The 12,350-nt window shown below is 39.3% G+C and overlaps 1 protein-coding gene across 2 annotated transcripts; it reads right to left on the bottom strand.

The window, feature by feature from the left end:
• Positions 1–6,810: 6,810 nt before the first annotated feature.
• mtrf1l (mitochondrial translational release factor 1-like) lies at positions 6,811–11,973 on the bottom strand. Of its 2 annotated transcripts, XM_015058813.1 has the most exons (9): positions 11,779–11,972; positions 10,957–11,220; positions 10,195–10,274; positions 9,922–10,026; positions 9,735–9,813; positions 8,420–8,583; positions 7,902–8,019; positions 7,559–7,695; positions 6,811–7,347 (listed from the first exon to the last, which is right to left on the bottom strand). In XM_015058813.1, exons 2-9 carry the CDS (start codon positions 11,207–11,209, stop codon positions 7,135–7,137), a joined length of 1,149 nt encoding a protein of 382 aa, XP_014914299.1. In that variant the 5' UTR covers positions 11,210–11,220; positions 11,779–11,972; the 3' UTR covers positions 6,811–7,134. The 2 variants fall into 2 exon arrangements, with proteins under 2 accessions (XP_014914299.1, XP_014914297.1); XM_015058811.1 differs by having other exon boundaries at positions 10,957–11,973.
• Between the last annotated feature and the right edge of the window lie 377 nt (positions 11,974–12,350).

Raw genomic sequence — 12,350 nt, 5'->3', positions numbered from 1 at the left:
GTTTACATGAGACCTCTGCCTGGAAAATACCGGTATTTTCGGATGTTGATTGGGAAAAAGCCGTTTAGACAGCACCACTAACGGACCCAGAATCAGATGTAGCTGACATGGCAGGCCACTAGATGACGCTTTCATTCTAGCATGTCATGCAACACGAATGCGCTTTTGACCCTCAACTTTTCCCCTCATTGTAAACAGTAATGCCAATGAACGAAGTGCTCATGTAACACGTATATTCCTTATCTAAAATTGTGCTAAACTGAACAGGTTAAGCATCACAAAACAGCACAATGCTATCCGCCATTGTTTTTTTTTTGTTTTTTTTATGTTATCCGTTCTGCACATGCGCGCCTTCACACTTGCAGAGTACTTCACATCGTGGGAGTGTTACACTTGCTTTAAAAAAAATACTGGTGTAAGACATTCCGGTCACTGGTGTTGTGTACATGAGCAGCTGGATCCTAACAAAAATGTTACAGTTTAACTGAAGAGTGGCTCTGTGTAGAAGCCTTACTTTCAGGTGGAATCCAGAGACCTTACTGGAACAACTTTGGGTGCATTTGTCACTTGTTGGAAATGCATATCTATGATCTTTTTTGAACCATGAACCCCATTAAAATAAGGTTGAATGCCATGCCCATAATACAGGATAGGGACAGTAAAAGAAAAGACACAGTATAGTTTATCGCTTCCAATCTACTGTAGTAGCACAGCAATTTTCTTTCTACTCTACTTCTGCAGTGATCAAGGTTTGTCTCATTAAAAAGTGCTCCAACTGTTTTTGCTGCATCACCAGACTTTCACTTTACCTCATCGATCAGACGGCACAGAAGACGAGGAATCTTGGTCACGACACACTTTACCTCATGCAGTAAAGGATCTGCGGCCAACACAAGAAACACGACCTCCTCAGCTACATTACACACCTAAACCCAATCTCCTATCATGTCTTGTCATTGACCGAACAGTGAGAAAACGTGTTAGATATACTACTGGTCTGTCTGACAGTCTGGCAGGCAGACAGGTGGTGTAAAGATAATGCTCTCTCATTAGAGTGCTGTACTAAAGCACTCAGAGCTGGCCAGAAAATCCACTTAGTAGCAGGAGCAGGATAGTTGGAGTGGGGGGGGAGGCCTGGATGTGGAAGAAGGAGAGAGAGTGGACGGGGCCTGCGCTTGTGTCTGCACATACATTCCTGAAAATCACGTGAGGATATTGATCCTCAAATGGAAAGATAACTTTTCATCAGGCTTTTTAGGTACAGACAAGAAGGATATTGGCAAAATGTCAAATGTCCTAGCAGTGCTTGGAGATAAATAAACTGATCAACCAGACAGACAGTGGAATCGGTCCAAATTGTCTCTTCATTGGCTCTATTCTGTAATCAGCCGGTCAACACTTGAAAATATGATAGAAAACTACAGTGAGTTAGAAAACTAATTTTGTTTATTAGACTTAAACTAAGAACTCCAACAATCTGACATGTTTATTTTGAGTTGATAAGAGAGGCTTGGGACATATAGCTAAAGAGGAATCATTTTGTAATGAATTAATAAATCTGCTGTTGGATTTGAAACAACAACCGCAGCAAAAGAAACTGCAGCTTATTCTCGTATCCGTTTCATATTTTTGGAACAACAAAAATATGGAAAATCCAAATTGGCCAAAGCTTGAATTGGCAGAATTCGCTAAATTTCAGCCAGGTACAACCCGACCGGTACATCTCTACAACAGGGTGGGAATTTATCATTGCTACATTGGTAAATCCAATACTTTGTGACTATTGTGTTCATTAGGATATTCAAAAATATATATATTTTTTGGACTGATTTTGAAGCACCAGCTGTGCGACCCACGGATTCAGCAGCTACAAACGCTCAAACTAAAACTGGGTCGTTACAGTCCCGTATGAATGATGAACTTCCTGTACAACTTCAGCTGAAGCTATTCTTGGGGAGTAGCGGTGCGGTTATTCAATTACCCACCTCCACTGTTTACCATCAAGATTAATGCGAGTGTAGCAGTGTAGAAACAGACCCATTGGTATAAAAACCTAGGTCAGTCTCACAGTTCGCAAGCATTTGGAGAGAACTACATGGTCTGACATATACAAACATTGGACAATTTTACTGCAGGAGACAAATACTACTGATTACAGAATGCATTAAATATGTTTTGTAGTAAATAACTGAGTATCGTTATGAAACAAAAAGCTCATGTTTCTGTGACTAATTCTCAGTTTTGTTCTCTCTTGGCATTATCATTACGTTTCCCCATTTCTTGATCAAGCTTGGACTACAATGTGGGGGGGAAGAAAAAGTCTTCCAAGTAACAATAAAATATATTTAAATCTGACCAGTACAAAGAAGCTGAAACAGGTTTGTGCAACCCTGCAAACAATGAGTCAGTCTACAAACGGAGTCAGTCCGAAAATGACCTAACAAGCCAACATGCAAATCAGTCATCCAGTACCGACCATAACCGATCTGGAGAGGTCCAAAGCCATAATCACTCCAGAGGGAAATGTCTCGTTTTGCTATGTTGAATACAATATAAAAATTAGACCACAAGACAAAAGAAGCCCTAAACTTATTTTAACATGCATTTTCATACTTAAAGATAGCCACAATGTGTGCTGGAATGACACAATGTGAGAAGCCAAGATACAAAACTGACAACTATATGTGCAATCATGTTCTTCTGAGAGAACACAGCTTATTTTCAAACCTATCTAGAGTTTAACGAGGAGAGGTCTTTAGTAAGTATTTCTAAGCTTTTCAGGTAGCTGGTAAAAACTTGAGAATAGATTCTCAAGAAGCTCGCAGCTTGAAGTTTAACACAAGTTACGAAAAGAACATGTAGAAAGAGGTCTGGTCAAATCAGCACAAAACTGAACTTTTTGCAAGCTACGTGGGGCGAAAAACAAAAACATAAGTCAGTAATTATTAATGTACCAAAAAACACTCTTCATCCAGTGTGACTGAGCTTAAATACTTAAAAGTTTTCAGTCTACGCAAAGCTGGTAGAGAAGTAACACAAATGATGCAATTCTTGTGGTTCCACAAAATACTGACTCAGACAGGGCAGAATACAAACGGGAGTCACACTTCTCAGCCTGAACCTTGTACAAAGAGCTATGCATCATTTCCTTCTCCTTCACAACTGCTGTACAAAAATGGACTGAAATCAGAAAATATCGTAACGACGCGGACGTTTGTGGATGGAACATGAGAAAATGCGAGAATGCTCACAAGGTGGAGATGCCCTCATCTCAAGTCTAGGGTTGTCAGTCACGCTGCATTTAAGCTTCACCCAACCAGGACTCAAAGACACCAGGGGTTAGGATTCATGCTTTAGAATGGCCAAGTCAAAACCCAGACTTAAATCTAACGAAGTTGACAATTTATGTTCAAAGACGCCAGCCATTCAACCGGACTAAGTTTGCATTATTCTACAAAAAATAGGTGGAAAAAAAGTCTGCCTCTTATATGTGCAAAGCAGGTAGAGGCATAACCCAAAAGACCGGCAGAAAGCTGCACTTCAAATCGTCTTGTAGAAAGAGACAGAGCTGCTTCTGTCAGGGGGAATGTGTTGCATGCAAAACTATGTCGGCTTCTCTGCAGCCAGCCGGTAGTAAAACTGACGAAGAGATAAGAGCCTTTCAGAATTTATCGAGAAGAAACGACTGCGGCCGGCAAGTCAAATAAAACACCAAAGGAAGTGAAAGAGGTGGAGAGTGGGGGAGGAGAGAAGGCAGAAAGATGAAAGAAGTAGATGAGCTGGGATAGAGAAGAGATGACAAGGACAAGATGGAGAAGGAGAAAGGCAGGGAGAAGGAAGAAACAAACTGGTAAAAGTTTCAACAATGTGATAAAGGGGACAGATTTCTACAAGCTCTCGAAACTTTTCATCTCTACTTTACTGCCATCGTAAACTCCGTAACCTACTCAAAACAAGTTCATTGTTCTTCAACAGAATATTGATTCTGTTAAAGACAGAGGGAGAAAATAACAGGACGTTTGGTGGGGAACAAATGTCTGGAGAAAATGTTTAGGAAGCTGCGGTTTTTACGGTCGTCACACTTTTTCCTAAAGTGCCGCTCATGGTTTTATAGTCTGTCAATGACTATTTTAGGTGTAATCAAGTCGCTTCAGGGAATATCCACAGTAATCAATGACTCATCAACAGATCAACTAGCAAAACACCTAATCACTGACTCGGCCCTACGTGGTGAAAGCATTGTTACTCAAATTCATCCGCGGTCTCACTTTGCACCAAAAACATCAACAAGTTGTAAATGTACTTAATATACAATACACTTCATATGTCACATAAAAATAAAAAAGGGACTTCCTTTTAAGAATGGCTATAAAACGAAGCCAATTTTATTTCAGCGGGGAAAAAAAGAAATAAAAATAAACTGTAGAACATTTTTCCTCCTTCCTGATATGAAAATTCTGGAGAGAGAAAACAAACGTATCAGTTTGAAATCATCTTCCTCATAGTGATTCTGCAGGTCTAATTTGAAAACTCAGCTATGATTTGGTAACACCGACTTAACACGGCAACGAAGCTTAGGGGTAAAACTTCTCTCCGAACAACAAAATTATATTAAGCAAAAAATAAAATCAGAAGAGTAGGCTATACAATGCTGTGCAAGTAAACTTAAGCTATCTATACATTTAAAATATATATATTTTTAGCCTGTTTAGCTCCCATCTCCATGGTTTTTGATAGGTGCTTTAAGATATGAACTATAGATGTGATTTTATAATAAAAGCATGATGAAAAATGTGAATTTAAAATAGAATATTAAAAATATATAATTTTTTGATGATAATAAATCCAACATGGATTGATTTTTATCAGGTCTGGCAGGCTTTCTCTCTGAGGAATCGCTCTGATGGAGTAGAACATAATGACAGACAGAAGGACCATTTTAGCTGCAACGGGTTCAACCCGATGTGGTGGAGCCAAAATATGACTGACAATCTATAAACCTTAATGGATGCTAATGTGAGTGCTAACGCAAATGTTGACAAGGATCATGATTCTATTCGGAACATAGATTCATGTTTTTTTCCTTATTAAAGTTTTCCATCTGACTGATTCCTGTGTATGACATCCCATTAACTAGCACTGCAAAGGGCCAGTACAGTCATGCAATGTATGACTCTACAAAGTGCATAAGCACAGCAGAGGATTTTATTTTGTAAATGCATAAGAGAGTAATTCACTTTCTATAGCTAGCTTTATGTGGTCGTCTTAATGAACTTGCATATGTTTTTTCATACGAAGAAACCACAAAGTGCTGTCAGCACAACAGCTTGGCAGGGAACACAATGTGTCCTACAATAAGAGAACTTTTTTTTTTTACATGGTGTGAACTAAATCACAGTTTGAAATTGTATCCCAATTTCAAAGTTCTGCAAAGAAAACAATAAAACTTCTTTAAGGTGTGCCCCACCCACCTGCTCTCCTCCAAGTGGACACCCTAATAAAACAAATCTGGTGCCGCTCCTGTTCACTACTTCTACAAATACATTTCGATAGCTGAATTGTATTATTGATCTAACAATATGGGTACCGAAGAACTTTTGGGATGAAAACCTTAAAATGTTTGCACATGTGCAAAAGTATTTTACTTTACTCTCATGAAGAAAAAAAAAAGCTTTTCAGTTCCTATTGCAAGCTCCGTTTCTCGAACGAAACAAAAAGAAGCAAAGAAAGGATACATGGTTTCATTTTCCTTTTTTTTTTCTTACCATATCATAAACGTTCAGGATGATCGGCTCGTTTGCCATCACTGGCATCAGGATCTCGGCCCCCTTCGCCCCTTCTTCCCCGCGGCTTTTTCCTCCCCCTTCCCACAGTGCGAGATCCAAACTCTCGCCCTCCTAAACTGTCTCGCCGCCGTCACTTTTACAAGTGGTCCTCAGTTTGAAAAGTCAATTTCAAAACCCGGTCTAAAAACGCGAAGAGTTCCGGATATTTATCCTATCGTCCAACATCTGACTGGCTTTGTCCAAATCCCCGCTGAGGGGGGACCAGCAGCAGCGGCGGAAAGATGAGCCTCTTCGGTATCAAAATGAACCAACTGCTAAACCCGCTCGGCTACCGACGTTGTATGGAGGGATATTTGTTCTCCATTAAAAGCGAAAAAAAATTTGTTTCATCTTCCAAGACCAGCTATTCTAATAAACAACATACTTCTAAGATTTAAAAACGCAATTTACTGTGAAAGAAAGAAAAAAACCCACTGCTACCGCCGCTAACGGTAGCAGTGGACGCGACCGTTGTGAGAGCATTTGGCTGTTTCTGCGTTCGATTGTTCAACCTTATCGCGACAGGCATTGTGGGTAATGTAGTTCATTCCATAAGATTGGACGAAGCAAGGAAAGTTTGAGGTTTCCATTAGCGCAATTATCTTAAACACACATCAAAACAGTTTCTAGATCAGAATAAGCAAATTAACATCGAGCCTTTGAAACTACACGGCTCAGTTTCAATTAGGATCAATTTAGAATGTATGTAATTGACTTTTAGTCTGCCTGTATGACTGGGTTTAATTGATTTTTCTTTGTGCAGTGCCTTGAGGTGACTTGTGTTGGCAGCACTATATAAATAAGCTCAATTGAAAAGGAATTGAATTATGTTGAAAATGTGTGTAGCATTCAAAAAGCCGGCCTCATTAATAACGCTAACAGATTTGCTGAGTAGTGGTCAAATATCCACTCAGATATGCCCCCTAGCTTGTTGATGGCTAAAAAGAGCAATAGGTTGAGCTACACCTCATAAAGGGACCTTTTATCAAATGATGTTACATTTATTCTGTCAAGAAAATGAGTTTCATCCATCACTCAGTATTTCACATTTATGAAGTCAAAACAACAGCTACCACTTTCACTTGCAATTTGAAAAACTTGAAAGTAAAATCATGACAAGCCTTAAAAAATTATAACTTTTTACTTATACAAATCCATGTAGTCAAGGTCTACAGTCTCAATTTGAAGAAGCTACTTCAACTTCAGTTCAATGCACAGTGGCAAATATTAATGAGAATTCAAGGTGGAGTACAAGTGATCAGTATCCCAGTGTTGCATTAAGACGTTTCCTCTCCATCTGTGGCCATACTCATGATTCCTCCTGACTGCCCTCTTCTAGCAGCTCCATGAGCATCTCCTGATCGGAGAATTCCTGCAGCGAGGAGTTCATCTCGTTCAACAGGTCCTCCCCCAACAGGAAGCCCCTGACGTCGTGCACCGTCATGCTGATGCGGTGGTCTGTCACGCGGTCCTGGGCGTAGTTGTAGGTCCGGATCTTTTCTGATCTGCCTTTGGTGCCGACCTGAAAAAGAAACAGGAGGTTGACCTGGCGTGTTTGGTCATTTTGCATACATCTTAAACATGTCACATGAATAGTTGTTCGTACCGTCATCAAAAAGTCATTGTATTTGACCTTTTTTTTTTTTTTTTTTTAAACATTAAGGTAGAAAAACCAAACATTTTAAATCTGTCATTAGTTAAATCAGACTATTTTTAAACAAACAGAATCTCACTTGGATTTTGCGTTGGTTGTAGCGCTTGCTGGTCTCTTCCTCCAGCTTCATGTTGTACAGTTTTGCAGTCAGAGCCTTCATGGCTTTCTCCCGGTTCTTCAGCTGGGAGCGTTCCTGTTGGCACTCTGCAACCAAACCTGACAGACACAAACCAATATTTAAGATCATCTTCATTCAAGGCTTGGTTAAAAAAAAAATGTTGCATGCCTTTCTTAATTTCTCTTAAGAATCAAAATGACTGTAAATTCCAGTGGGGGATACGTAAAAGCAGCTATGGAAGTTAAGTTCCTCAGAGTGACAAACTAAAAAAGCATTATGTTTGATTTTCGGTAACGCGTTTTACCTGTTGGAAGATGGACTATTCTGACTGCACTGTCTGTTGTGTTGACATGTTGACCGCCAGCTCCACTCGCTCTTTTTGTCTCTATCCTCAAATCCTTTGGGTTTATGGTGAAAGAAATCTAAAAAGAAAATAAACAGAGGAAAATCAACAACAAAACTAGAAATCTTGCAGAAACTACACAGACTTCTGATAACAGAAACTTGGGAAAAGAATTAGGGCCACTGAAAAAAAATAATTTTCTCAGAATTCTGACTTTTGATCACAGAAGAATCCAGAAAGAAAGTCAGAATTCTATTTTTTTCCTCAGTGGCCCCAATCACCTAATGTCAACATGATATGATGACATTCAAAACAATGGACCAAATCCAAACATCTCTCTGTTATTTTTCGATAACAGAAACGTCATTTCGACATTCCCACTGACATGCATCATATTCACTACACAGCATACTCGTTTTGTGCACTGATTTCTATTCAGATGTGTCTGTAACGACTGTGTTCACGTTGCTGAGCCGTACCTCGGTAGGTTGGGGCAGCACAGCCACAGTCATGGTGCTGGTGTGCATCCTTCCCTGTTTTTCGGTCTTGGGAACCCTCTGAACTCGATGAACTCCAGCCTCAAACTTCATTTTCTTGTAGCTGTGCGGGCCGCTGATGCTGGCTGACGCGTGCCGCAGTCCGCCTGGTGACATTGAAGCAGGCAGCACCGCAGATCGGTAAAACGTCTTACGTGAACATGTGCTCAGGTCCAGGGATCAGCACAAACTACTGAGATGCTGTCAGGTTCTGTTGAAACTTTTTAAGCAGTTAATATTTTACCGACAGCAGATAGTGCTTTTGATGTCTTTGGTAAGTATGAATTCAGATTCGATGGTAATGGAGGCTAAAAGCTAAACACCAAAACCTCTACTTTTATTTAACTTCAAACCACCGTCACATTTTCATGTAATTATTTGCACAGAATGCGACCAATATGTTCACTGGAAAAGGGGGACAGGAAGCGGTGCATCACCAAAGGTCTTCCTGTGTGGAACGCAGAGAGAGAATGACTGATGTGTAACGGGTTACATATTAAACTAATCTCAAACTTTCTGAACTACACCTTTAAATTTTGTTTTCTGTCATATTTTATGAGTTAGGTTTAAAAGGCCAAGGGAAAACTTTGAGTTATTTCAATGCCACATAGAGTGAAGAGCCTGATTATATCTAGCATTTTGATCCACAGCTAAGAGCTCCCTCTTGAGTTTGTTAGCAGTTACTGCGATGGCATCATAAAGGGAAAAGGAAATAGGCGTCCTTTGGAAGTTTGAGCTGAGATATGTAGCTTAAAAAGTAATCTGTCATAGTATAAATCAATACAAACACGCTCTGGTGTAAAGTCCATGAAGCATTTAAGATCATCTGTTCTGAAACAATGCTACTAAGAAAATGTGGATGTTTCAGTCTTGTTTTTAATCAGGTGACTCTTAAAAGCAACCATAGTTTTTGCATTAAAGGAACTAAATTACATTTTCTGCAAAAATGACTAACCGTTTCACTTCATAGGCAGTGGGCTGAAGCTGATTGTACAATCTGCAGCACTGCTTTGGTTAGATGGTTAGCTGATTTCCTGCTTCCTGGAGTCAGCAACACTTTATGTGAGAAATATGTAAATAATAACTCCATCTTACTTCTGTTTGAACTAAAAGTGTCACTGCAGTCTTCAGCATGGCCACATAAAATCTGAGAATGTGGTTTCAATAAAAGAGCTAAAAGACTTGTGGAAATGTGTTTCTTAAAAGTTTGCCTGAACAACAACATGACTGTGTAAACGAAATATTAAGATCAACTGACCTAAATCACTTGACATGTGCTCCAGTACGTCGAAGGACCAGCCGTGGTACTGAGCGAAGCCCTCATACATGTCAAACATCTTCAGGAGAGAGAACAACAAACAGCTGTACATCCCAACAGCGTATCTTTTCTAACTACATCATCAGTTAAGCATTTCAAGGGTCTTTATCTAAGATCATGAGCAGACCTCAGCGGTGAACAGCATGGCCTCCTGACCACCGACCCCAGCTGTGACTTCCAGAACGAGGTCGCTCATATCGACCTCCGCCTCAGGGATCAGTAGCTCCAAAATCTGCAAGGTCAATGTGAAATATGTGTGTAGTATAATTGAAAACAAACAAACAACAACAACAAAAAAAAAACAGCACATCACAACAACGCTGCTACTGAATAACATTAGTTGACGTTGCAAAGTACTGTTTTCTGGTCTTCTACTTCATTGTGCAGCTTTTAGTTTTACCTTTTGTCTCAGATCTTGAATGTCCTGCAGACAGCTTTCTCTTTCCAGCTCAGCCAGTTCTCGTAGGGACGCATCATCATCTTAGAAGATGAGAATGTGGTTAAAAGCAGTGAAACCCGTTTTATTATTTTCCAAATTTCACTTTTTCCATTTTATTTTTCTGAACTCCACTTTAACCACATTATTTGCCCAAAAAGTATGTAATTATGGTGTGGAAAAAATAAAAAATAAAAAGAACAAATCAGTAGCTAGCGGTCAACATTTACTGCTATTCTGTTTCACTGCAGTGTTCTGTTGTGGTTCAACACAAGGAGGAAAAGTGTGTTTCGCCCTTATTTCATAAATAAATAATAACTCAAATGTTATGTGCAAAACTAAGAATAACTCTCTTTTAGAAATGCTTAAAAGTTGAACTGAACATCAACATATTTGCCACATAAAATACCTGCAAAGTGTAAAAGCTTGTGCACTTTCATAATGATTAGGACTTTGATCATTTTTATTTCTTCTATCTACCACAGATATCTTCTTTAAAGTAATGACTTTAAGTTTTTTGGTGTTACATTTCAAAAAATATATATATTAAAAAAAAATCAGCCTTTTACCATGATAATAGTCCAGAACCAATGATCAAATATACACAGTTTATTCAAAATCAACTGTCTTCCATAACTACGGGCCCCAGACCAAAATCCTGTAGAATGTGATCGGGTTTAGAGATTCCTTCAATAAATGCCAACTCAAAACCTCTTTCCAGCTCACCTTTGAGGAGCGTCTCCATGTCTGTGACCTCTTTTTGCTTCTTGTCCAGCTCTCGGATGTTCTGGATGAGAGGAGCCAGCAGGGACACTTTGGTTCTCTTGGTCTTCATGTCATCTTCACTTCGCTCATCTTCTGCGCCACTGTAAGTGACTGCCTGTAAACACTCGTCATACTGTTTTTCCACCTTTTTCAGGTGCTCCTGCAGAGATGTTTTGGCGAATAGCTCATCCACCGACAACAGCTTCATCATCATGACCGGTTTACCCGTATGAAGAAGCCTTTGGTTTCTTACATACTGATGAGTGGGATGCTTGCAAACAGTTTTGCCAGGGTTTTGGAAGCGGGGTGCCCACTCACTTCTTTTAGAGAGAAGGCTTACAAATCTCCTGAAAGCCATTGTATATTTTACCTAATCTCTCTTTCTGTAACAGTGAAGCAATCAGAATCTGAATTTATCTGCTTTTGGAGCATGCTGTTAAATAGCCCCCCAAAAGGCTCCACATCTGTGTTTTTAGAGGTCAAGGTATATAAAAAGACGATACCTTCAATTCTACAAGAGTGTGGGGGTGGGACACACACACACACCTTAATTTGATAGAACTTACTTTTTTTTAAGTCAAATTACGTTTTCAGTAGCTATAGCCAAGGAAGTCTCAAAATTCAAACATACATGTAACGTTTCGGCTGCAAGACGAACTGATAAAACAAGAAAGCTAAGTTGAAATGTTGTAATTATGACTAGGTTCGATTGGAAAACATTAAAACGTCACTGACAGAGTAAAGAAAAAGTATTGCAGCGGTAGTAAAACGATTGAAAGCTACCGTCAGTGTATCCCTCTTGTCGGAAACATTGCTGTGGTCAAAACACGACTTAATTTGCTCATTCATTTCCTTCAAACTTTCAATGAAATGGTTATTAACGCTTGCTGCAATAATGCAGCTCCTTTACCACCTTGCCAAGAGCGCAGACATGTTGGTCGTCGTACGCATGCGCAGGACTCTTTCAAACTGATTTGTTGTGTTAGCGCCCCCTAATGGCTTTAAAGGCTCACTGAAGTCCTCATTTCAATATGAGAACATAAAATAAGGATTATCAGGCCAAACATATTTTCTGAGCTAATGACAAAGGAATCGTTTTCCACCACTAATTTTCTTTGCCCTGCATAGCTGATTCACTAAAATATCCACATAGTTTTTGAATAATTTCACAAACTACCAACTTCCCAAAGAAAGTTGGTGGTTTACTTGTTTGGTTTACATTTATTCCAAAAACAATAAAAGTAAGCCAAACAAAGATAAATAAAAATATTATATTTGAAATCAAGGCACTATTTGAATGAACGAAAATGTATCTATTATTTCCAAAGCATTTCAGAGAGCGGAGTAGATCCATA

The sequence above is a fragment of the Poecilia latipinna genome, unplaced genomic scaffold (genome assembly GCF_001443285.1).
Source record: "Poecilia latipinna isolate Pla-1442-1.1 unplaced genomic scaffold, P_latipinna-1.0 Scaffold1574, whole genome shotgun sequence".
Classification (NCBI taxonomy): Eukaryota; Metazoa; Chordata; class Actinopteri; order Cyprinodontiformes; family Poeciliidae; genus Poecilia; species Poecilia latipinna.
This window is presented reverse-complemented; position numbering and strand designations above follow the sequence as displayed.

Coding starts and splice junctions, on each gene's coding strand:
- mtrf1l (XM_015058811.1), bottom strand. CDS start 11,353: ATGGCTTTCAGGAGATTTGTAAGCCTTCTCTCTAAAAGAAGTGAGTGG. Junction 10,027..10,194: donor TTCAAGATCTGAGACAAAAG/GTAAAACTAAAA, acceptor TTGACCTTGCAG/ATTTTGGAGCTACTGATCCC. Junction 9,814..9,921: donor CCATGCTGTTCACCGCTGAG/GTCTGCTCATGA, acceptor TCTCTCCTGAAG/ATGTTTGACATGTATGAGGG.